Source organism: Nicotiana attenuata, unplaced genomic scaffold (genome assembly GCF_001879085.1).
Source record: "Nicotiana attenuata strain UT unplaced genomic scaffold, NIATTr2, whole genome shotgun sequence".
Taxonomy (NCBI): domain Eukaryota; kingdom Viridiplantae; phylum Streptophyta; class Magnoliopsida; order Solanales; family Solanaceae; genus Nicotiana; species Nicotiana attenuata.
The window spans coordinates 13,956-39,411 of NW_017671075.1; the positions used below are offsets into that span (position 1 = coordinate 13,956).

The 25,456-nt window shown below is 36.3% G+C and overlaps 2 protein-coding genes across 2 annotated transcripts; one reads left to right on the forward strand and one right to left on the reverse strand.

Moving 5' to 3' along the window:
* Positions 1–7,604: 7,604 nt before the first annotated feature.
* On the reverse strand, positions 7,605–15,175 carry LOC109205714 (beta-galactosidase 13-like). Its single transcript, XM_019368458.1, has 18 exons — positions 14,862–15,175; positions 14,682–14,777; positions 14,319–14,431; positions 14,142–14,208; positions 13,665–13,757; positions 13,408–13,551; positions 13,190–13,284; positions 11,683–11,788; positions 11,494–11,578; positions 11,264–11,382; positions 10,781–10,951; positions 10,517–10,695; positions 10,308–10,417; positions 9,718–9,827; positions 9,454–9,561; positions 9,246–9,353; positions 8,642–8,787; positions 7,605–8,531 (listed from the first exon to the last, which is right to left on the reverse strand). The coding sequence occupies exons 1-18, from the start codon at positions 15,042–15,044 to the stop codon at positions 8,051–8,053; spliced, it is 2,514 nt and encodes an 837-aa protein (XP_019224003.1). The 5' UTR covers positions 15,045–15,175; the 3' UTR covers positions 7,605–8,050.
* A 1,973-nt stretch (positions 15,176–17,148) lies between these two features.
* LOC109205712 lies at positions 17,149–17,694 on the forward strand. Its single transcript, XM_019368457.1, has one exon. The coding sequence runs from the start codon at positions 17,149–17,151 to the stop codon at positions 17,692–17,694; it is 546 nt and encodes a 181-aa protein (XP_019224002.1).
* The last annotated feature ends 7,762 nt before the right edge of the window (positions 17,695–25,456 follow it).

Here is a 25,456-nt window from a genome sequence, read left to right on the forward strand (position 1 = left end):
TAGTTAAGGGATTCAAATTCAAACGAGTATAAAACCAACTAAGGAAAGAAATTAATCAAAATCTTTGTGCAAAGCATTCAATTGAGGGTAAATACATAAAAGGTTATTTTAAGGACAAGGTTTTCTGAAAGTACACGGTTGTATAACTAAGGAAAGAGAATCAATTGACAGCCACGAAATCACAAGTCCAAATATTTGGTGTGAAGAAAAAGGTTTTACTCAAGGAAAATTAGTACAATCAATTAAAGCCCCCAAAAAGATTCTGATTCAATTACTAGTTGAAATCCTTTTAAAGAAAGATTCAACACACATATAAAAGCACACAGACATGCCTAAACACGAAGAATCTTGCCATAACCTTGTAAAATCAGTATAAAGAATCGAATGCGGAGATGGAGAGGCAAATAGTCAAAACAGGCTTAGTGGCTTCTTTTAGAAGCTCATAAGAAATCACGCAAACAAGTAGAAAGATCAGAGCAAACAGAGTGAGGAAACTAGTTTCGAAGCATAGTGAGGGAACAACTGACAGTAGAAGAAACAGTAGAAGAACCAGTAGAAGAAACAGTAGAAGAAATACATGCTTATAGAGGATGAAGATAGCAGAGCATGGTAAAAAAAAGACGGGAATCATAGCGTAGAAAACACAATAGGAGAATATGAAAGGACGGAGTATAGAAAACACAGCAAAAGAACATTCAATCACGGAGTATGAAACTCAGTAGAAGAACACCTAAGAACATAATAGAGCAAGTATAAGAACATAGCGAGTGAGAACATGATACAGGAACACAATAAGAGAAACTATACAAATAATAAAGAAAGCAAAAATCATAAAAACACTTGAATACTTTCCAGAAACCCTAAATCGGAAAAGAAGGGTTTTGAAAGCAATTTTCAAAGGAAAACTTAGGGAAATCGTTAAAAAATTCACGCATAGCATAAATACATAACAGATCTAAAAGGAATCGGAGAAAAACCTCGAATAGTTAGGGTTTCGAAAGGACCCTAGAGTGAGGAAGACTTTAAAAAGATCAGATCTAAGTCGGATAAAGTCAGAACCAGACTCAGGAGACTAGAATATGCCGGAGCAAGGCCGAAAATGGCCAGAAATGGCCGAAAACCTCGAGTCGGCGAAGATCTAACTGAGGACCCTCGAAGTCTGTCCTCGATCCTTCGAGCATCAGGTTCACAGGAGCAGTAGGAGGTGAGTATGAGGTTTCCATGGCCTGAGAAGCCATGAATTCCGGTGGGAATCGAAGGGGATTAGGGTTAGTTTGGGTGGCGGCGGCTAGGGTTTGAACGGGGTTGCAGAGAGGATTGGAGAGGAAAGGGATTCAAGGGCGGCGGGTAAAGGGGAAATGATTTAGGGTTGAGGGTGTTGGTGGATTAAAAAAGGAAAGGATGCGTGTGAGCCATTGATCTATTAGATCAGTTAGATCAACGGCCGGGATTAAAAGAAAAGGCCTGGACGGGTTATTTGAGTGGGTCAGGGGCGGGTAATTTAGGAATTGGGTCAGGTTTGAATCAAAAATAGGGCTGGGAAATTGGGGGTTTGATTTTGGCTAAAATTGAAATGGTAATGGGCTATATATTAAATAGCCAATTTCTCCCTTTTTAATTTAATTAAAATAGTTAAAATGATTTTAAAAGCAAATTGAAAGCACTGAAATTAATTAATAATATATAAACATTAATCTAAAAAATACTGAGAGCAATTTTATAATTGTAAAATGCTATTAATCGCAATATAGGCTATAATTGCAATTTTATGCAATTTAGCTTAAAAATATCAAATAAATTTATAAAAATATGCAAAAATTGCCTTAATTATATTGTGGTGTAAATATGAGGATGGAAATAAACTACTCACCAAAATGATAGCTTTGGGTATAATTATTGAATTTTGTACTGCTAAAACAAATAATAAAATGATTTTAAAAAGCTTTAAAAATTGGAAAAAATATCAAAATTCTTGGGCATGCTTATATATGCACGTACATGCTATTTTGAGAATATTCTGAGTATAAAAATATGTAGGGAAAAATTGGGTATCAACAAGGACCATTATCACACGATCTCCTTTGGTACACCAAATCGGCATATGATATTCCGCCAAATGAAATCTTTAACTTCCTTTTCTCGCACTTGCTTGAATGCTCCTGCCTCTACCCATTTAGTAAAATAATCAATAAGTACGAGCAAGAATTTCACCTGTCTTTTTGCTTGCGGTAATGGACCCACGATATCCATTCCCCATTTCATAAATGGTCGCGGTGCGATGACTGGATGTAGTAATTCCGTAGGTCTATGCATATTGTTACCGGACCTCTGACATCTATCGCATTTAGCCACGTAACTTGCTGCTTCTTCTTCCATTTTAGGCCAACAATACCCTGCTCTAATTAGGTTTCTTACCAATGATCTTCCTCCGGCGTGATTCCCACAATGCCCCTCGTGTATTTCCCTCATTACGTACTCCGTTTGAGAAGGTCCGAGGCATCTGGCTAAGGGACCACCGAACATTTTACGATATAGGTTGCCCTGATTTAAGCAGTACCGAGCAGCCTTTTTCCGAAGCGCCTGAGCTTTTTTCTTATCATCAGGGATGGTTCCATACTGCAAAAAAGCAACAATCTCGTTCCTCCAATCCCAAGTTAAATTATTAAAATTTACCTCATTCTTGTCGGGTTTAAGAACTGAATGAAATAAATGAATAACTGAGGCGTTTGCATCACTTGCCACGTCAGCCGCAGATACGAGATTAGCTAAGGCGTCATCTTCAACATTTTCATCCCTTGGTATTTGTGTGACTTTCCAAGTTTGAAATTACTTTATCAACTTCCGTACCTTTTCTAAATATTGTTGCATCCTTGCCTCCCTAGCTGTATAAGTCCCCAACATTTGATTAACCACAAGTTATGAATCGCTTTTGATTATAATCTGATTTATGCCAAGTTCTCGTGCCAATTCTAAGCCTGCAATCACAGCCTCATACTCTGCCTCATTGTTAGTTATAGAATGACATTTGATAGCTTGTCGAATGGTTTCACCCGTAGGTGGTACCAAAATAATCCCTAAACCTGCACCCTTCACATTGGATGAACCGTCAGTGAATAAAGTCCAAGTTCCTGGGTTAGCTCTATTGAACACTTGTAATTCTTTTTCTGCTTCTAATTGCATCCCCTGCCACGAAATCAGCTAACACTTGAGATTTTACAGCAGTTCTAGGTTGATACGTGATTTCATACTCACTTAATTCTATATCCCACTTAGCCAACCTACATGATAGCTCATGCTTATGTAGTATATTACGTAAGGGATGAGCAGTTACTACAGCAATAGGATGACACTGAAAGTAAGGACTTAATTTCCTAGATGCCATGATCAATGCAAGTGCAAGCTTTTCTAATTGAGGATACCGTGTCTCCGCATCTAATAGAGATTTACTAACATAATAAATAGGCGATTGTTTACCTTGGTCTTCTCTGACTAGAACAGCACTTACCGCTACTTCTGAAACAGCAAGGTAAATAAGCAATCTTTCCCCGGCCTTTGGTTTTGCAAGCAATGGTGGATTTGATAAATACATTTTCAAACTTCTGAGTGCGTGTTGGCATTCTTCATTCCATTCAAAATGATCTGGCTTTTTAAGAGCTGAAAGAATTTAAAGCACTTTTCTGATGATTTAGAAATAAATCTTCCCAATGCTGCAATCCTCCCTGTCAATCTCTGAACTTCTTTCTTACTCGAAAGTATATCAGGGATTTCTTCAATGGCCTTAATCTGTGCAGGATTCACTTCAATACCACGATTAGAAACAAGAAAGCCTAAGAACTTACCTGATGCAACACCAAATGCACATTTTTTGGGATTTAACTTCATATTAAATTTCTGCAAAATTTTAAACATTTCAGACAGATGCGATATATGATCTTCTGAATGCTGAGTTTTAACGAGCATATCATCTATATAGACCTCCATAGTTTTTCCCAAATGCTCTTGGAACATTTTGGTTACCAGCCTTTGATATGTTGCACCTGCATTTTTGAGTCCAAAAGGCATTACTTTATAACAATAAGTCCCCTTGTCTGTTATAAATGAAGTTTTTTCTTCATCTGCGGGATCCATCTTGATTTGATTGTAACCTGAGTATGCATCTAAAAAACTTAACAACTCATGCCCTGCAGTAGCGTCAATTAGTTGATCTATATGAGGTAATGGAAAAGAGTCTTTAGGACAAGCTTTGTTAAGATCTGTATAGTCTACACAAACTCGCCATTTACCATTCTTTTTAGGTACCACAACAGTGTTGGCCAGCCAATCAGGATACTTTACCTCGTGAATAGACCCATTTTTTAATAATCTTTGCACTTCATCCTGAATCACCTGATTTTTGAAAGTTTCCTGCTTTCTTTTCTTTTGTTTGATAGGTGGATGAGACGGGTCCTTGTTTAACTTGTGAGTCATTACCTCCGGTGGTATACCTGTCATATCAGAATGGGACCAAGCAAAACAATCTGCGTTAGCTTTTAGAAATTCAATCAACTATCCGGGCTGAGATTGGCTCCTAGATACACTTTTCTTTCTGGACAGTGTATAAACAAAACTACAGCCTCCAGCTCTTCTATCGTCGTTTTGATGTTTTCATTTTCTTCTGGTTCTTGAATGGAATCGGGCCTTGAATCTACATCTGTTTGCCCTTGTTCAGTTGAGGTTGACGTTATGTTGTTCTCAACTGGATTCTGTAATTGCTATTTTCTTCACCCCTCGCACTTAAATCTGCCACGGCGTTGATGCTCCTGGATGTCTGTTAGTCTCCCCTGATTTGACATATTCCCCATGGCGCTGGAAATTTAATGACTTGATGCAAGGTATATGGAACAACATCCATATCATGGATCCATGGCCTCCCGAGAATTATGTTGTAAGCCATTTCCATCTCCACTACCTGAAATTTTGTGTCTTTGACAACGCCTTCTGCGAATGTAGTAAGCATCACTTCTCCTTTCATTACAACACTGGAATTGTCAAATCCTGACAAAGTATGCGCTTTTGGTACCAATCTATCTTCTGCTTGCATCTCGCGTAGTACTCGTAACAAAATAATGTTCATCGAACTACCTAGATCAATTAAAACTCGTTTTACGTTAGTGTCATGTACAAGTAAAGATATTACCAGTGCGTCGTTATGTGGAGTTAATAGACCCCCCGCATCCGCATCATCGAACGTAATATTTCTTCCTCTAAAACATGTCGCAGCCGCTTCCCGTGGGTAATTGTTACTTTGGAAACCTTATTGGCTGCTGTATATGTCACACCGTTGATTTCTTCTCCTCCACTGATAACATTAACGGTTCTTTTGGGAGAAGGTGGTTTGGGGGGTTCTTGCTTGTTTTTCATGTATGCTTGTTTACCTTTCTCATTGAATAACTCGGTGAGATACCCCTATTTTAACAAATGATCAACTTCACCCTGCAAAAACCTGCAATCTGCCGTTTTATGCCCGTGATCGTTATGAAATTCGCACCAATGATCAGGTTTCGTCTGTTTGGATTTGATCTCATCTCCTTTGGCCATCGTACCTTATCTCCCATGCTTCTTAAAACAGCCACGAGTTCAGAAGTGCTCACGTTGAAATTATAACCGCTAAACCTTGCCTTTAGACTTCTATCGTCATCTCGTGACTCACGTGTGCTTCGATCATTCCCAAATCTTGATGACGAGCCTGACTCTCTATTCCTTGATCTGTGATCGTACCTCTGATTGTCCTATTTTTACCGTGAGTCTCTTCCCGCAGGTCCCATGTATGGCTCGTACCTATTTTTAACGGATCTCTTTTCGTTTTCCGCCCGTCTCGAACTTACTTTTTCTTCTTTTTGATGTCGTGAAATAATATCTTCTTCAATCCTCAGCTTTGTGTTATATCTGTTGTAAACGTCATTCCACGTTGTAGCTGGGAATTCACGAAGGCTTTCCTTGAGTCGCCTCGTAGCTTCTGAGCTCTTTTCATTCAAATTGCTTGTGAAAGCTATAGCTGCCCAGTTATCAGGTACACGTGGCAATGTCATTCTTTCACGCTGGAATCTGTCCACGAATTCCCTAAGCAATTCTGAGTCCCCTTGCTTGATCTTGAAAATATCTTCCATTCTTTTTTCGACTTTTTGAGCTCCCGAGTGTGCTTTGATGAAAGAATCTGCAAGCTCAGCAAAAGAATTTATAGAATTTTCGGGTAAAAGAGAATATCATGTTATTTCGCCCTTAGTAAGTGTTTCACCAAATTTTTTGACTAATACTGATTCAATCTCCTGCTTAGTCAAATCGTTGCCTTTTACGCCTGTTGTGAATGCAGTCACGTGGTCTCGTGGATATGTTGTTCCATCGTATTTTGGTATATCGGGCATTTTAAATTTCTTTAGAATTGGAAGGGGAGCAGCACTTGACTTCCAGGGTTGTTGTGAATATTTATCCATATCTACCCCTTTGATCACGGGTGGCACCCCGGGTATTTGCTATATGCGGTCACTTTGCTCCTTGAGCTGTTTCTGCAATGTTAGTACTAAATTTTATAAATCAGAATTAACTAAGTTACTTGGTTCTCCCTCCTGTGATTCGCTGGGGGTTCCACCACTACCTGAATTAACAAGCCCGGAACGAGGGTTCTCCAGAGTGTTGTTATTTGGAGTGGGTGTGGGTGGTGCAGCAGGTAATTGGCTAACAAAATCCTGAAGAGCTTTATTGACTTGTGAGGCAATAAGTTTTTGCAAAGCCTCATCCATAGTTTCAATATTTTCGAATTGAGCCTGTCCATCTGTATGAGATCCATCAGGAGTGCCTTCACGAGACCGCCGTGGAGAGCCTCGTGGAGAAGGAATCAGTACGTTATTGTTCTGTGGATCTCCCTGAAATTGTTGGTTTGTTTGGTTTTCTTGGTTTCCTTGAATGTTGTCATTGTTGTTCGACATGGTTGATGCAACAAGGAAAGTTAAGCTAAAATAGAATGGATTATCAGATTTTCGGGCAACGGAACCAATTTGTTTAACCAAAAACTGGAATTTTTACTAAAGCTATAATTTAGAAGAACACGGGTTACTGATAATCGCAAGAATGAATAAAGGAAAGCAATTCGGATAGCCAGAATATAATCAAGAGAAACAAGTAAACCAAAGTATATTCAGATAGTGATTCGTCTCTTTACATTTGATCAATCCTCTCCCTTTTATAGTTATTTTGGAGATATGCGTTTTGCTCTTGTTATTATGAGCAATTAAAGACATTGAATGCTACGTTACATAATCATTATATTTAAGACAAATTCTCTAACGTTCTTGGTATTTAATGCTCATTAAATATTGTATCTGGACTCTCATGCGTTGTCAGATTCATTCCTTTTGATTTTTGAGCTTAAATGACTTTGAACAGGTACGGGTGTTAACTCTTTTTGAATGACCGCTCGTGCCTCTTCCTTTGCTTTCTGCTCGTATCTATCGCAACTCGTGCCTCCTTGACAGCTGTAATTCTTTGACCATTCTATGTGTCTCGACACATCATCTTCTACCTCTTTAATATGTAAACTCAATTTTTCCCAATACAATAACATTCAAAAATATTCGGAACAAACAAGGTTGTTATAGAGAGGTTTGATTGTATTTACCTACCCACAGTGAATCAATTGAGCTTCTAAAGATTTCATAACATATACAACAACATGAAAAAGGGTCATAGCCCGACATGTGACATTAAGGGAAGAAATACAAGAGAAGCTTCCCCAGTATCTGTTATCAACCTCTAATCCTAAATCACAACAATTCAATGCCTAATCTATCTCGCCAAGTCAATTACATGTATGTTGGCTGATAGCTAATGCTTATATAATTAGTTAACAGGAAACTGAAGCTCTGAATCAAGGTGTACTGGTATTGAAACTCGAGTACTAACCCTCATGGAATTAAAATCTTGAATCCGCCTCTGGCCATATATATATATATATATGTGTGTGTGTGTCAGAGACAATCTTCAACCTATCTATTATAAACCAAAGAAAGTGAGGTGTTTATCTCTTCTTTGGTACAACACACTTGACTTGGACAGCCAAAGTCTTGAAAATATTAGGGCATGGGTCCTTGTTTGGCTCGTCAAAAACTTCTCTCTCAACTGGCACAGAACAAGTGTGTTTCCCCAAACAATACTTTTCTGCTACTTTAATACTATTTGGTGATGTGCAATTTCCCATGTAAAAATTTCCACATGCACCATCTGGATCACCATAACTAGCAAACTCAACTTTCTCGATCACATTATCGTCTGGGCAAGTTAAATGAGCTCCTGCTTTAAGATCTTCTACGACGGCACGCAATTTACTTCCGGAGCTCTCCCAATACTTAACATTTGGAGGATGATATTCAGTGATCATACTGCAGATTGTGTCTCTGTTTACTGTTACTATTTGAATTGTTTCTGGGTGACCTCCAATTTCTTCAAAAACAACTAGGAGATTATTCTTTGGCTTCAAAAATGCTCTTGGAATATGATACCTGATCAATTCATAATTTTCATATTTGTTATCATATTTGACAAGTGATATATTTGGTCTCTTTTATTTTTTTTTTTGGGGGGGGGGGGGGGAATTTCATGGAATACTTACTCAGATTGAGTGGGCTGTCCAAGAGGAGAGAGGAAAGATGCCCAGTAACGACCAAGGTTTTTACCATTGACCCACATCATACCTTTTTGCATTTTGTCCATTTTCAAGGCCACTGGATCAGTGCCTTCTGGGGCATCAAAATATGTCTGTAACCCACAAAGAAAAAGAAAATATATTAGTAATTGAAATATAGGATCAACGAATTTTAAAATCTTAGATCAAATTACTATGCAAGGATGATATGAACTGACTAAACAAGAATTCTTGAACATCAAACAAAAAGCGCAACGAGTTGGGCATTGTGTCATAGAAAGGTTCGGTACAATAGATATGTATATATATGAAAATACAAACTACCTACACTAGAATAGAAAAACACTACGAAGCTTCACTATTACCTAAGTTTTTTGGGGTGATAGCCTAAAGGTGATAGATAAGTCGTCTTTTCTGACATTCTACAAAATCGTACATGAGATTTTCACTCTATATGGATCTTCAATTCTACCGAATACATTGCCACATTGGATTATGTATTCTTGATGGTGAGAAATGTATAAAAATACACAATGGAACTTAAGAAGGAAAAAAATCTATTTAAGCTTACCTTCAACCAAGTAACAGGTCCCGGTTGCGGACCAGCTAAGGAAGTCCATTTCACTTTCTTTGCACCTTCTTCTGTGAATAATTGTTCTTTTTCTCCATATACACCAACCTGAAATAAAAGATTTTTTACTAGTCAATTTAACATTTGATTTAAAAAAACGTTGTCAAGGATTATTAAATAATTACTAAATATGTGTGAATATGTATACCTCATGTCCCCAAACATTCAAAGTGATATCAAGAGTTCCAGCCATTAAACCTTGAAGTGTCACACCACGGGGTCCTGCAAACCTCTTTTCCATATAGGCTCCGCTATTCTGTAATTATATATTCATGAACATTAATTCTCTTCTGTCTTTTTATTCTCTTTTATTAGGTCTCGGGTTCGAGCCTTAAAATAAATAAAAAAATGTTGGTAGGAAGCTAGCGGACACCAGGCGAGATAAAAAAAGTTATTAAGAAAGAAATAGTACCGGATATCCAATTGTTTCAGCTAAAAGGGTGATGTGATTAATTCCAGGTTTCAAGACGACAGGTTGCCGGAATACGAAGCTCTTCTCGATATTGTTCCCGTGCCCAAACCCTAAAAACATGTAATTCCGAAACAAATATTAAGCAATTTTTGGCACACTGTATTAAAAATAAGTTTTCTCATCAATGGCTAACCAATTTACGACGAGGGTGTGTTTGGTACAACATAAGACATTTTTCACAAAATATTTTCGCAAAATGACTTATTTTCTGAAAAATATATTTTCCTGGAAAATAATTGTTAGATGTTTGGCTAGAGTATTAGCATAACGCATAATGTTCGATAAAATTTTTGAGTATTAAAGATCGAAACAAATATTTTAGTGTTTGCTAAAGCATGAAGGAAAATGACTTCTATCCAGAAGTGGCAGAAGTCATTTTCTCCCTTTTAATAGAAAATGTTGTCCCGGAAAATATTTGTTGAGAACCAACATAAAAAAAACGAGAAAAATATTTTCTCCAATAATATTTTCTGATATATCACACACACCCAAAGAGAATGTCACAAGGGTATTTGTATAAGTAAACCTACCAACATATTGTCCATTGACAAAGGCAACCAATGCATGGCCCATACTTGCAATTTGCAATACAGGGAGAATATCAGGTCTCATGGGCAAGTCACGTCGATCAAGGTTGATACTGTGTTGTATAAAGAATATAGTATTTAGAGTAAAGTCAAATAATCAATAGTAACAGCAATAAAAACAATATCAAATAGGCCTGATTAATTTAAATTACCTTGTGCTGTACCAAGCATAGTCAGATTTATCTTTGGTCAAACTGTAGAGTTCCAAGGGATCCCTGTTCTTAAGTGCCAAATCATGTATTGTTGGTACTTTTTCTTGATATATTTCCCATTTTAGATTCTTTGCTTTCTCCGACGGAACAAAGTTCCTTGAATTATGTTGCGAAACAACCTGTATAATTTCGATTATAATTAAAAAAGGCAGCCGGTGCACTAAGCTCCTACTATGCGTGGAGTCCGGGGAAGGGAATTCTTACCGTTTGAGTGTTGTAAACGACAGTCTTACAATCAGCAAGAATGCTAATTGATTTCTCAGGTAAGTAATATTCTGCTCCCCTAAATGTAATGTTGGATGGTAACTTTGTGTGGTTGTTGGTCAAAAAGGCAGCACACATATGATCAGGCCCAGGCTTCTCATAGACAGTGATCTACATTTTATTTATCAAACATGTAAAATTCCATACTCAAGTACATAATATTACTATTAGTAGTATTAAATTTAAGTTTTATATACTGATAGTATAATTTTTGTTACACCATCAGCTAAATTTGCAAAAGTAAGTTATCACTCTATTGTTCATGTTACTATATATATAACATTTGCTATAAGAGTTATTACCTGTCGTTGCTTGATGGTATACATAAAAACTTAAACATTGTCAGTGCGTAGAACTTATTATAAATAACTGCTAAATGTTCGTTAAAAAGCTAGTTATGAGTTAATAGAAATCCTTAATCACCTCAAGATTCTCGTTAATCTTTTGTACAGTGGGAGTACCCCAAAGAAGAGCTCTTCTCGACAATCTTAAAGCCCTGTGCAAGTCTCTCAAGTGACTCCATTTGGGATCCCTCATTAAACCTAATAAGAGACATATACTCAACCTTTAATTAAATCAAATTATAAGTGCTTGAATAGTAGTATTAATTCGTCGTACTTTTTCAAAATAAAGCTAAAGATGAGTTTAATTACCAAATTCATCAAGAGGGGCCTCATCATAATAACGAGTAGTCACGAAAGAAGAGCTTGTTCTTCCAAAGTTGGTTCCACCATAGTACTGGAAAATAAAAATGTAATTAATTTTAAATAATGTTCAAAGTTTAGATGGACTATAGACTAAAGGTTATGTTGATTAGAAAATTAAGGCATAAAAAAGATTACCATGTAATAGTTTGTAAGAGTTCCATTCTTTGCAAAGAAACGAGCCACAGAAAAAGCAAGATCTTCTGCTGATCTTTGTGCTGGAGGATCTCCATAAGTTCTATACCTGCACTTCATTTCTGTTAATATTTGACCTTTATATAAAGACATAAAACTACAAATCATTTGACTGACAACGTAGATGAACTATTATAAAATATACAAGGTTAATATTAGCCCTTTATATAAAGACATAAAACTACCAATTATTTGACTGACAACGTAGATGAACTATTACGTTATCGGTGCAATTTAACTGGTTATACAAGGTTACTTGCCTTATTTTCAAAGTTACTAAGTGGGCGTTTGGACATAAAAATTGTAAAATTCTGGAAGAAAAAGCAAAATTTATTTTCAAGCAAAAATGGTATTTGGAAATTAGAGTTGTGTTTGGACATGAATACAAATTTGGGGTGTTCTTGAATTTTGTGAGTGATCTGAAGTGAAAATTTTGCCGAGGGTCTTCCGAAAGCAGCTTCTCTGCCTTTTTAAAGGCAAGGGCAAGGTCTGTGTACACTCTACTCTCCATAGACCCCATTTGTGGGATTACACTGGGTATGTTGTTGTTGTATTATTTGAAGTGAAAAAAGGGCAGTCCGCTGTACTAAACTCCCGCTTTGTATCTGAAGTGGAACTTTTAAAAAAGGGCTTTTGGGAGTTTTTCAAATTTTCAAAAAATTCCGAAATTTATCTTCAAGTGAAAATTAAAAAATTTATGACCAAACACTGGTTCGAGAAAAAAGTGAAATCTTTTTTTTTTGGCCAAACGATCCCTAATTTCATTATCATGGTAATTTTACCTTTAATTACTTTTAATATAATTTGATAGTGTAAAATGTTACTACTAGCTCTATCCATGTAGTACATAAAAGTTAAATCTTATTAAATAGACATGGTTTAAGTTTTGGTCACTGCGATAGAAAAAAACATTTACACAATCAGGTAACTATAGATAAATATGTATAATAAGCATCAATTGATAACCTGAAAGAAATGAAGGTTTACAGCTTGTTTGGTTTGTTGTTACACGTCGTTTTATAATGTATCATATTGTACCGCATAATATTGTATTGTATCATTTGCCGTCGTTTCATGATGTTACGCACTAACAATATGAATAATAAACTAGCAGCATTACTAAAAAAAAATAGGATACGGAGTAGATTTATTATTATTATTATATAAAGTAGGGCAAAAGATAAAATATGATTATTAGGGCAAGATAGAGAGGGGAACAAATAAGGAAACGACGCCACCACACAAAACCCGTCATTCCATAAAGTGACATTTTTCGTCATGATGTAACAATGGATTTAATGAAATGATACAATAAAATTTAAGTAACAATCAAAATAAACTTTGTATTTAAAGTAACAATACCACACAATACAATAGGTAACAACTATCCAAACATGCTGTTATATATATCTCAAATCCTACTATGGGACATTAAGAAGATTGTACTTACTGGGCAGTCCAATTTTCAGTCCACAAAGAAGGTTTGTTGGGACCATTAGTGCCTGTGAAAGTATCCCCACAATGTCTTCCATTGCATGTATTTATCTGCACAAATAATTAGGAGGGGAAAAAAAAAAGAGGAAATTAGAGTTTTTACTGTTTAATATCATTTTGGTTGCCTTCTAATGAAATGTTACTAATCATTTCCCACAAGAAAATGAACATTACCACTGATGGAGGTGCATCCTTCTGCTTGCACATGATCCATGGGACTCCATTGTATAATCCCACAGCCATATTTGCTGCCCACTCAATATATTTCTTTCCATTCTCTTTATAAGCTAGCTGGACATTATTGTACTCATTTTCTATCTGTCACGATTTATACGTTACTGTTAAAGATATAATTAAGTAAATAAATATACACATATCAAGCATTGTAGTGTAATTTGCTAGAGACTGCTGTGATTAAATTAGGAGCAGACCTGAGCCAAGATTATGGGACCTCCTTGAGGTGCAAACAATTTCTCCTTTTTCATCAACTCAATGACTTTTTCTGCGTATTTTTTCATATGGTACTGCAAATGGAGAAAAAAGAAGGAATAAGATGAGTTAATTAGTCATTAAGAAGTAAGTATGTTACTCCCTCTATCTCAACTTATGTGATGCAGTTTGGATTACGAGAGTCAAACATATTTTTCTTTGATCGCGATTTTTTTTATGCTTTTTAAATATTTTGAATTGTTAATTGTTGTGACTTATAGTAATATTTTTTATGCAGATTCCAGATATTTAAATTTTTATTTTTAAAAACTTAAAAATTTTATATCCGAATTCGCAATTAAATCAAGATGATTGACTCTAGAAATCCGATATGCATCACATAAATTGGAACGAAGGGAATTGTAATTAAGAGCATTTTATATGTTTATGCATGCATGCACAATATTGTGATAACATACCACGAATGGCTCGTTATAAGAACGGAATGTGATATTTTTAACCTCTCTTAGCCAGTATGGGAACCCTCTGTTTCATTATCAATATTCATTAGGTCATAATCAAAATAAGGAGAAAAAAGTAGAGAAAACTAACAAAACATCAAAGAATTAATTAAATAGAATTAATATCGTTTATACCCTGAAGTCCATTCTGCTTCAATATAAGGACCAATTCTCAGAGTTACATACAGATCCTGTTTACCGATCTCCTTGATGAACTTGACAATGTCATAATTTCCTTCAAAATTAAACTGCAAATAAAAAACAACTAAGATTCTCGATATGGTCTTTACAAGAATAAAAATTTAAATCATTTAGACAAGAGTAGACCGTGGTAATTAAAGTAGTTTATGAGTTAAACCAAAACTTTTTGGCTTGATTTTCATTAGTACATATGCAAAAGAATTTATGTTTGTGTGTTAATATTACATTCATTCTGAACTCTCTAATATTTATAAATTTTAAATTCGCCTCTAATTACAAGATTGAGGTAGTGTTTACCTGGCCTTGAATGGGCTCGTGAATGTTCCAAAACACATAAGTCTGAATAAGATTAATACCTCCTTCTTTAGCTTTCCTGATAATGTCTGGCCACATCTGGAAAAAAAAAAACTAATCAATAAATTGTTGGTATTAAACATGTCAAAACTAAAATACTGGCAATTGAGAATTTTAAGTTACCTCAGGAGGGCTACGAGGATAATGAATAGAACCAGAAAAGAACAATTCTCTATTTCCATTGACGATTAATGAACGACTATCGTAAGTGACGCCACGTGGCTTTTCGGCGGCGCCGATCACCGATGAAACCAACAAGGAAATCAGGAGGACTAACGTTAATAATATCTGATTCTGTTTAGCCATTTTTGTTTTTTGTTTTTTTTTTTAAGTAGTAATATTTAATTTTTAGTTTTGGATAGTGAGTGTAAATGCTAGAGATAAGAGATGATAGCTATTTTGATGCCGGCAGGTAGCCATTCTTGAATTATCCTATGCAATGTAAAGAGAGTTATTTGCTGTTTTAGCTAACAATTAGCCTAGATCGGTAATTATGGGGCTTGTAGGATTTCTCGTATTTTTCACGATCAATATGTTTTTGTGTTTTGTTACATGCTTGTGGTTTTCTTTAAATTCTACATACATCTCTCTCCTCCCACCCCCACCCCTTTTTTCTCTTTTTTTTGTTAAATTAATTAAAGAGTATAACTTACTTTAAGATTTAACTTATACACGATGCAGACTACAAAATAATTGACTTAACTTATACACGGTGCACACTTCACTTAGAATTGCACTAATTTGGAGTACTTTTCAACGTCTTATAAGTTCAATTAGACCCATGTCATATGGTGCACGGGTATTACTGGGATCTGCTAAAGAAGACAGAACTCATGTATGTAGTGATTTGGTGAGGAAAGGACCAACAGCGACAAAGGAACATAGGAATATGTTAAATGAAGACTTTACCAAAAAGGAGGTCAAACAGGCTCTTTGACAAATTGATGGGGAAAAAGCCCCGGGTCCTGATGGATATGGCAGCAAGTTCTTCAAAGATAGTTGGGACATTACAAGAACAGATCTTGAGGAGGGATACTTGAGTTCTTTAGATCAAAGAAGATGCTGAAGGCAATCAACAACACAGTTGTTATAGTGAATCCTAAGAGTAGCCATGCAGAAGCAGTTGGGGATTACAGACCTATAGCCTGCTGTAATACAGTATATAAGGTCATCTCAAAAATGCTATGCAATAGACTTAAAGTCATCCTGCCGAGCATTATCTTTGATAACCAGAGTGCCTTTGTAGCTGGAGAACAATCATGCAGAACATATTGATTTGTCAAGATCTTGTCAGATTATATAATAGAAAAGCAGCGACTAGGAGTTGCTTGATAAAAATAGACCTTAAAAGGCGTATGATTCCATAGAATGGGATTTTGTAGAGAAAATGTTACATGCTCTAACTTTCCCTACGAAATTCATAAGGTGGATCATGGAATGCATATCAACTACTCAATATGTTGTAGCTATAAATGGAGGGTTATATGGGAGCATAAGAGGGAAGTGAGGCTTGTGACAAGGGGACCCCCACTACTGTTTGTCATATGCATGGAGTACTTCACAAGAATTATGAAGTTAGTGGCTTAGCATGAAAGATTTGGCTACCATACTAAATGCAGAAGCTTGCAACTCAACCATATATGCTTTGCGGATGATGTGTTACTGTTTTGCAAAGGAAACTTTAGTTCTGTTATGCTGATGCTTAGAAGGCTTCAAACCTTCTCCAACTCTTCAGGGCTAACAACTAATGCAGGAAAGTCCAACATATATGTTGTTAATATGGAGACTCAGGAGTTAGAGGGCTTATGTGAAATAACTGGCTATAGTAGAGGCAGTCTTCCCTTCAAGTACCTAGGTGTTCCAATATCTTGGAAGAAACTATCAAAAATGGATTGTCTAAGTACTAGTGGATAAAATAATAACTAGAAAAAGAACTTGGGGGTCAAAGCACCTATCCTATGCTGGGAGAGTACAAATGATTAATGCAGTGCTGGTGCATCTCCAGACATACTTGGCGTCGATCTTTCTACTTCCCAAAGCAGTACTCAAAAGAATAACAACAATATGTCGCAACTATCTATGGGATGGCAAGGTGGAAACAAATAAAAAACCATTAGTGGAATGGGATCTTGTTTGTAGGCCAAAGCAAGAGGGAGGGATAGGAATAAAAGACTGTATATCATGGAATAAGGCAGCAATAGGGAAATATGTTTGGGATATAACGACAAAGGCTGATTCTTTATGGGTCAAATGGATCAACCATATCTACTTAAAGAGTACTGATTGGTGGCTATATACTGTACCACAAGATAGTAGCTGGTATTGAAAGAAAATCTGCCATATAAGAGACAAGCTTGTAGGGGAATATAACCAGGGAGGATGGAAATCGCAAACAGGTAGATATACAATCATGAAAGGGTACACATGGTTGAAAGGGAATCTGGACAAATACCATTGGGGAAGCTGGGTTTGGAATAAGCAAAATATTCCAAAGCATAGCTTCATCTGCTGGCTGATTATGCAAAGGAAGCTGCTCACAAAGGATAGGCCAGCTCACAAAGGGATGGGTTCAGATGGCCTATGTGTATTATGTGGAAATGCCTCAGAATTAATAGAACACTTGTTCTATGAGTGCCAATTTTCTAAATTGTGTATCAATGAAGTGATTAAGTGGCTAAAGATCAGGATCACAAACTATGAAGGACAACATCTATGGAAACGAGTAGGCAGGAAAATGGGGAATAAACTAAGAAGGGGGTTCTCCTTTGCTGTATTGGCAGCATTGAACTACCACATATGGAAGGGGAGAAACGAAGCCTTATGGCAAAGTTCAGTGCCTAGACCAAGCAGGCTATGTGATCAAATCAAAAAAGAATGCAAAGTTCGTGTGATGGAGATAATCAACAAACAAAAGCGGGACAAGGAGAGAAGATGGATAGAAGAAGTATATAGCTAGATAAGGAATAGAAAAAATACTACTTGTACAGAATAGGATATAAATAGACTTACTTCTGTCTAGCTGAGTAAGTACGGGAATTTATATATAGTAGGATACTAGAGGTGTTTTGGATTTCTCCATTGTACTTGTTCTGGTGATGAATAAAAAATTTCACTCCACCAAAAAAATGGAGAGTTTAATATTATTCAAATAATTATGTTTTTCTCTTTGTCGTAGTGTGAAATTACATGATTATACCAATTAATCTCATTAGTAGTAAAAAAGTTCTCTAATTTTTTGGATAATTTTTTTCTTCAATACAGTTGGTCTTTTTTTTTGGTACCAAAGATAACTAATATATATTAAAATATGCGTACAGGGTTTTGATGCTCGTGCACCATATTACATATGCTAATATTAACTATACTATAATTTCTGTTATATCTACGTGAGGAATCGCCCCTAGGATTTTCACACTGACGATCCTCTAAACTAGTATAGACTGCATTTGTGCTACTTAAGTTCCCAAAATTATGTTCAATAGTCTCATTAGACACATGATTAGGAAAAAAACATATGTTGCTGGCTTGATCATCCAGTTGTTGCACAACTGTGATAGGAATCATGCGTTGAGATTCAATCCCCGCTGGTCTGCTAGCGGTTGAGTTGATACCAAAGATGGTGGTTTAACAAAAAGTTGCAACACGACAGAAAGTGGCATTCTCCTTCCTAACTTTGCAAGATGGTCTGCTACCCCATTATGTTCCTTGTACACATGCATGACTACTGGATCATGGAGTATCCTGAGGAGGTACCTGCAATCAAAAATTAAGTTAGAATATTTTGAGGTTTCCCTGCCCATTAATGTACCTCCTTTGCGTCTATTTCCACTTCCAGCGGTAGCAGTCGCAGCTGTATGGCTATACTTAAGCCTTTGATGAGTGCTTGCAATTCAGCAGTTATAGTGTGCACATGAGGAACTAGGCCTGCAAATCCCACCATCCAATCACCCATGTGATTTCTAATGACCCCTCCAATTCTATCTGTGTCCGTTGAAGAAGAAGTTTCCCCATCCGTATTATGTTTGTAAAAATTTATCCTTGGTGGAATCCATCTTAGATGCAGCAGCACCCTATTAGCATGCGTGTGTTTTGAGTCTACCATGTATGCATGTTCTATATCCTGATTTAAAACATTGTAAGGATTTGGCTTTTGTTCTTTATGCTCATATAGATTTTTATTGCGAGTTGTCCAAAGATGCCAAAGACTTGTAGCTAGGAAAGTTTTTGAGTTTACTTTATAAGGAAAATTAATTCCTTTATAGTTTATGAGCCTATTCAACCAATGGATAGGGGCAGCATTGAGTGGAACTTTTGTGATGAAGTTGCGTAATCCTATGTTATTCCAGTATTGTTTAGCATAAGAGCAATGAAGTATAATATGATTTATTATTTCTTGATTAGCATGGCAGAGGATGCAGTTAGAATTTATAGAAATTCCTATGTAGTTTAGGTAATGAAGAGTAGGTAATCTATTATGAAGAACTAACCATAAAAAACTTCTAACCTTTGGTTGGACGGGCAGGTTCCATCCCCATTTAAAGTCATTACAAAAGTTTGCTGAATATTTGCCATTGTCGATCAGTTCTTTGTACATAGTTTGCACAATGAACTTACCGCTAGTTGTTAGGCCCCATAGAAGTTGATCATTTTATTGTGCGTAGATGGGGGTGTATTGTTTGTTTATTATCGATTGTAGGTATGTCAAAACCAAAATTTGTCCAGTCCTATACATGATTTTTGAGAATAGTAGAGCTAGCATGCGTATCATTTGACTTAGGTAGTTGACCTATAAACATGGATCTCAGAGTTGTACTCGCCTTAAGCCATGAATCAGTCCATAGATTAATATGGGTCCCTGTTCCTACTCTCCAGTAGATACCCCGTTGACAGTGATTCCAACCCTTTACAATATTACGCCAGGTTGAAGAAGAATTAGTGCTAGTTTTTAAATGAAGGTATTTATTTAGGAGTGTCATTTCCCAAAGAGATCGAGGATTCTGGAAAGTTCTCCAGGCTAGGCTGGCTAACAAGGCGTAATTTTTTGTTCTCAGGTTTTAGATATTCAAACCGCCTTTTATTGAAGGGGTTGTAATTTGCTCCCATTTAAGGAGATGCAATTTCTTTCTTATGTCAGTGGTACCCCACAGAAAATTTTTTCGTAACGATTCATTTTATTAATGATGTTGGTCGGGATATGAAAATACTGCATGATATGATTAGGAAGAGAATTGAGTGTGGATTTTATAAGAGTGTTTCTTCCTGCCATAGTTAAAAACTTAGTTTTCCAACCTGCTAACCTGTTTTTAAAATTGTCGAGTAAAAACTGGAATTCACTGTTTAGAGGTCGACCAGTAAAAACTAGGAAGCCCAGATATTTTTCAAATGACTAACCCTCCTTTATTGCAAAGGATTATAACACAAAATTTTTATTAGAGGGGGAACAGTTATTTGAGATAAATATTTTAGATTTATCAAAATTTATTTTTTGACCAGAAATGTGGTTGAAGTGGTTAAGAACATCAATAATCACATGGCAACTTTGTGTATTGATTTTAGAAAGTAGTATGATATCATCAGCGAAGAAAAGATGTGAAAGATCCGGACCATGTTTGGAGATTCGAATTGGTTGCCATTGTAGGTAATCTACTGACTGATTAATCATGCGAGAGAGAATTTCCATACACATGATGAAGATGTATGGAGATAAAGGATCCCCTTGTCGAATTCCTCGTGAAGGATTGAAGTAGGATGTACGTGTTCCATTAATTAGAATTGACGTAGTTGTAGTAGTAATACAAGACATTATTAACTCCATAAGAGAGGTTGGAATATTAAAATATAATAGAGTTTTCCTTATGAAAGACCACTCCAACCGATCAAAGGCCTTCTCAAGGTCTAATTTAAGAAGCATATAGCTTGTTTTACCTTTCATTTTGCGAAAATGACTAATAATTTCCTGAACTATTATAGCATTGTCAGAAGCTCTCTTTCCTTATTCGAAGCTAGATTGTGTGGATCCTATAACCTTAGAGAGAAGAGGCTTAAGCCTGTTAACAATTATCTTAGTAATTAATTTATAGATAGTATTACACAGGCTTATAGGCCTATATTGTTGAATAGTGTGTGCATGCTTGACGTTTGGGATAAGGCATATATAAGTACGATTGAGGTCCGGTGTCACACCTCCTTTTTTATACACTTACCCCGAAGGATAATGTATAAGGGAGTTTTTCCATTTAAAGTGACATTATTCGAAATGGGATTATTTATTTATTTTTAGAGTCGCCACTTGGGAAAGGATTGGCTTCTGGTGTCCCAAGTCACCGGTTTAACTTAAATTCCAAATCGAGGAAAATTGTCGACTTCCCAATTGGAGTTTGCGAACCAGAAATTCTGAATAAGGAATTCTGTTGACCCGAGGGAAGGTGTTAGGCACCCCCGGATCCCGTGATTCTAGCACGGTCGCTTAAATTATTATAAATGGCAGAAATCTGATTTTTATACATGTTCAAACCTATAGTGCAATTTTAGAATTGTTTAACCGCTTTTAGTTAAAAAAATTTAATAAAGTGAATGTCCTTTAAAAACGTATTTTTGGATCACGTCACATGAAATGCACCCGGATCCTCGACACATTCTTATTCAACGTTTTGGGATTTGGATTTGGGTTGCATGAAATGCACACCCGTATTTAGGAAGGTAAAATTATTAAAAGCGCACCTAAAGCGACTAACGTGTTATTATCTTTGCGGAGGGTCGTGAAATTCGCTAAACGGCATGCCCCGAATTCTAAGTACTTTTAATTAAGCATTTAATGAGGGCCCCGCAATTTATACATTTTGTTTGGTGAGGCTCATCTCATCTTATTATTTAAAGGTCATCCTAGAGCAAACTATAATTTTCTATTGGGTTTGTCTCTAAAAGGCCCTAATTAGTTGGCATTATGAAATTCAGGCCTCAAGCTCAAGTCCGAATTTAAACAAGAGGAAAACCTCTTAATTTAAATTCGCTACCTAGCTTGGAAAGCCTAGAAATGTATTATTAAACTAAATTGCAATTTGAAAAGGAAAATTAAACTTTTATAGCAAACGGGGCCTTGAATTTGGCCCAAGGATCTTCGGTCAGTTTGTTATATAAGACAATGCCCAGTTGTGGGCTTCGATCACAAGCCCAGATTTCATTTACAAGAAGCAAGGCTTCCTGGGCTCATAACAGGCCCAGAAATCGAATATTAACCTTAAATTTGGGCCTGCCAGCAAGCTTGTAAATAGATGCATAATTTATTCACATCAACTCTAAATCTCAAACACCTAATTAATTCAGTTCATTCAACTCGTTGGTACACTGGTAATTAACATGGATTTTCAGAAATCCAATCAACCATTTAATAATGAACGTCCAAACTTAAACATGTAATGCGGCATGAATCTGGAGTGCCAAACTGTTTTGAATTGTGAATATATTACTCTGAAACCTACTTTTCAACAAGCACATGGTGAACAAATAAACATGATCAATTATTCTAAACTACAAGAGATGTCAATTCTTCATTAATACAATGCTCATGCTATCTCCAGATTTAATTTCTAACCAATGACTTACTCTAGTCTTAAGTTCAACCTAACAGGATACTCAAGGCTAGTATTATCAGGACATTCGTATAGCTCTCAAAAAACAATGCAGCAGTCCAGTCCAAAACAGTCCAATCAGTCCTTAATTAATACAAAAGATAGATGATAGTCTAATAACAATATTGAACTAAATGCCTAAGTATACAAATCAGAACACGTAAAACAAAGGAAACAAAAGAGTCCTCCCATGTTCCTCTTCAACAGTAGTCATACATATGAATTCAGTCCTCACTTGAGGTTTTAGAGTATACCTGGAAATGAACAAATGAAAGGAGGAGGGATCAGCAATGCAGACAATAATCAACAGCAACTAGAATTCAACAACAGCCGCGAAATCGATCTCAAACACAGGATATAGTTCAAAAACAACCAGGGATAGATCCCAGAAGTATAAAGCCACCAGACAGCCCAAAATAATTTGATTGAAACCATCTCCAGACTCGAACTTAACCCAGGAAGAGTTCTAATACTTCAGCAATTAGAACTTAGGCTAGAAGATGCAGATTAACCACTACAATTTGAAATTGACCTAAGTATTTCAATAGAACAGTATTTTGGAGTTTTTTGGATTTTTTTTTTTAAATTTTTTTTGGTTTTCTGGAAATTTAGATCTAAAATGAAGGTTTCTGCTATAGGAGTTCAGATTTGAACTTCTTTTGATTTTTGAAATTCAAATTTGAGATTCAGCCTTTAAGAAGAGGATTTTGAGGGGGAATTATAAGCTGGAAAGGGTTGGGAATTTTCAGAGGTGTCAAACTTGTAAATCAAGGCACTAGGCCTGCTTTTTATAGGCAAGGAAGAGGGCAGAATGTTCTGGAAGTTTTTCACTCATTTTCCCCCCTTTTATATTTTCAGTAATTGCATATTAATCCTAAAGTTGTAGCTTGTTGCCCAAGTTACTGCATTAAGAATGCAGAAACTTACACTAATGCCCCCTTCTAGAAGGCCCTAGGGTGTTCTAGCTTTGTTTTCTACCTATGGAATACCTATACTACCCTTATTTCTATTCTGAAATTACTAATCTTTAACAAATCGGCCCATTTTCAATGCCTAAACTACCCTTGATTGCCCCTGAAATTACTAACCCAACCAAACCCTTTTACTTTAGGGCTTAGTCAAATAACTGTGGTTGAACCTAGTGAGTCTAGATCAGCTATATCCAAACCCTAAGCCTAATTAAATTGAAAAATGAACACTGAATTGCAGAACAATTATCAATTAATAGAACTTAACTCAACTCATTTTGAACAATTACTGACTTGAAAACCTAAGGTTAAGCTAATAGAGATCTTAAAAACAAACAAAGGCTAACAGAAAAATCCAACTAATGGTTAAACTAATCAAAGCTAAACTATCCCCTAAATATTTAAATTGACAGAATCAAGTCCAAATTAAACTAAAAACAAATCAGAAAATTAAAGAGTTTACTAATGAAAAACAACAATTACCTGAAAGAAAATAAACTCATCATTCATGTTACTGAAACAGATTAAACAATTAAAGAACAAGTTCATGCTAAAAACAAGAAAACAGAGAAGAAAAAGCTCAGATACCAAACCCTAAATGAACAGCAATCTAAATCACTTAATCACGAAGCCAAACAATATAATAAAACCAGAAAAAGGAAAAAGAGAAGAAAAAATGGAGAAACTCACTGATTTTTGTCTTTGATTTGGGCGGACCTCGAATTTAGTCTTCAAATAATATTATGTGTTTGTTCTTACCAAGAACAAACACATAATATAATTCCAAGACCCTTTCGAACCTTGTCTAATTTTGGAAAGCTTAAACAACTCAAACGAAACCCTAGATCTAAAATCTGAGGAATTGCGGTTGGATTTTGGGGAAACTAGTTTGGGGTTTAGGTAGAGGAGGGTGAGGGTAGTATATGGTGTTAATTTGGTGTGATTTGGGTGGCGGCGCCGCCGTGAACGGTGGCGGCGGCGCCTAGGGTTTGCTATATTTGAGGATTTCCAGTGATGTTCGAGGAATTTTAATGGTGGATATGGAAAAAGGAGGGAAAGAGGGGCCTGTGGTGGAATTTTGGGTGCAGTTGGAGGTCGGCCGCCGGCGGAGGCGATTTCCGGCCGGCGGCGGACGGCGGAGGAGTGGCGGAGACGGTGGTGGCAGCTGGAGACGGGGGAGGGTACGAGGATGATGATATATGTTTTTAGGGTTTGTGTCATGTTTGGACAATTTTATTAAATCTATTGGATTGATGAGGGCCGTTGGATCATGGGCAATGGATGGTCAAGATTAATTGACGCCCAAAACGGCGTCGTTTTGGCTTTTAGAATGGCTGGACCGGACCAGGGGTTATAGGGCTGGGTCAATGAGATGGGTTTGGGGTGTCTTGGGGTCTTTGGGCTCAATTTTGGGCTTATGGAAATGGCCAGAACTAGCCAGCCCTTTTTTGTTCATTATTTCAAATTCTTTTGTATATTTTCTTCTTCTCTTTGTTTTTTATTTGATATTTTGTATTTTATTTTTCTGATTAAATGCTAAATTAAAACTCAAAAACCAAATTGACACTGAAGAATTATATTTTCTAACTTCCGAATACCCTAATTGCTAATTAAACACAAACTAAGACAAATTAAAACTAAAAATGCAAAAAGACCATATTTGTTATTTTCTTTATTTTTTCTCAACTGCTAATTAATCCTAAAACATTAAATCCTAAACAAATGCCAAGTGTATTTTTACATTTTTCATATGAATTAAAATGCACAACTAAATGCGAACAATTAACATAAAATGTCATAAAAATCCACAAAATTGCAAAAATAATGAAAGAAATCATTTTGTTTGAATTTTTGGGAATAACTCATGTAGGGCAAAAGTCACGTGCTCACAGCTGCCCCTCTTTGCTCGGGAACACACAGAGTTCTCGGGCAAAGATAAGTGAGCGGATACGAGCGATTTTTGCGCGTTCGAATACTCCGTGTGAAGCATTTTTTAAAAACTGTCTGACCGCACCCTGCTTCAAAGGTTGCCTACATATCCTTGGCTAAAAAGGAATCAGGTCAGTGTAGTTCGGGAAGGTTTGGTAGCTGGAACTACCAGGAGCTGTGATTTCACTGCTGT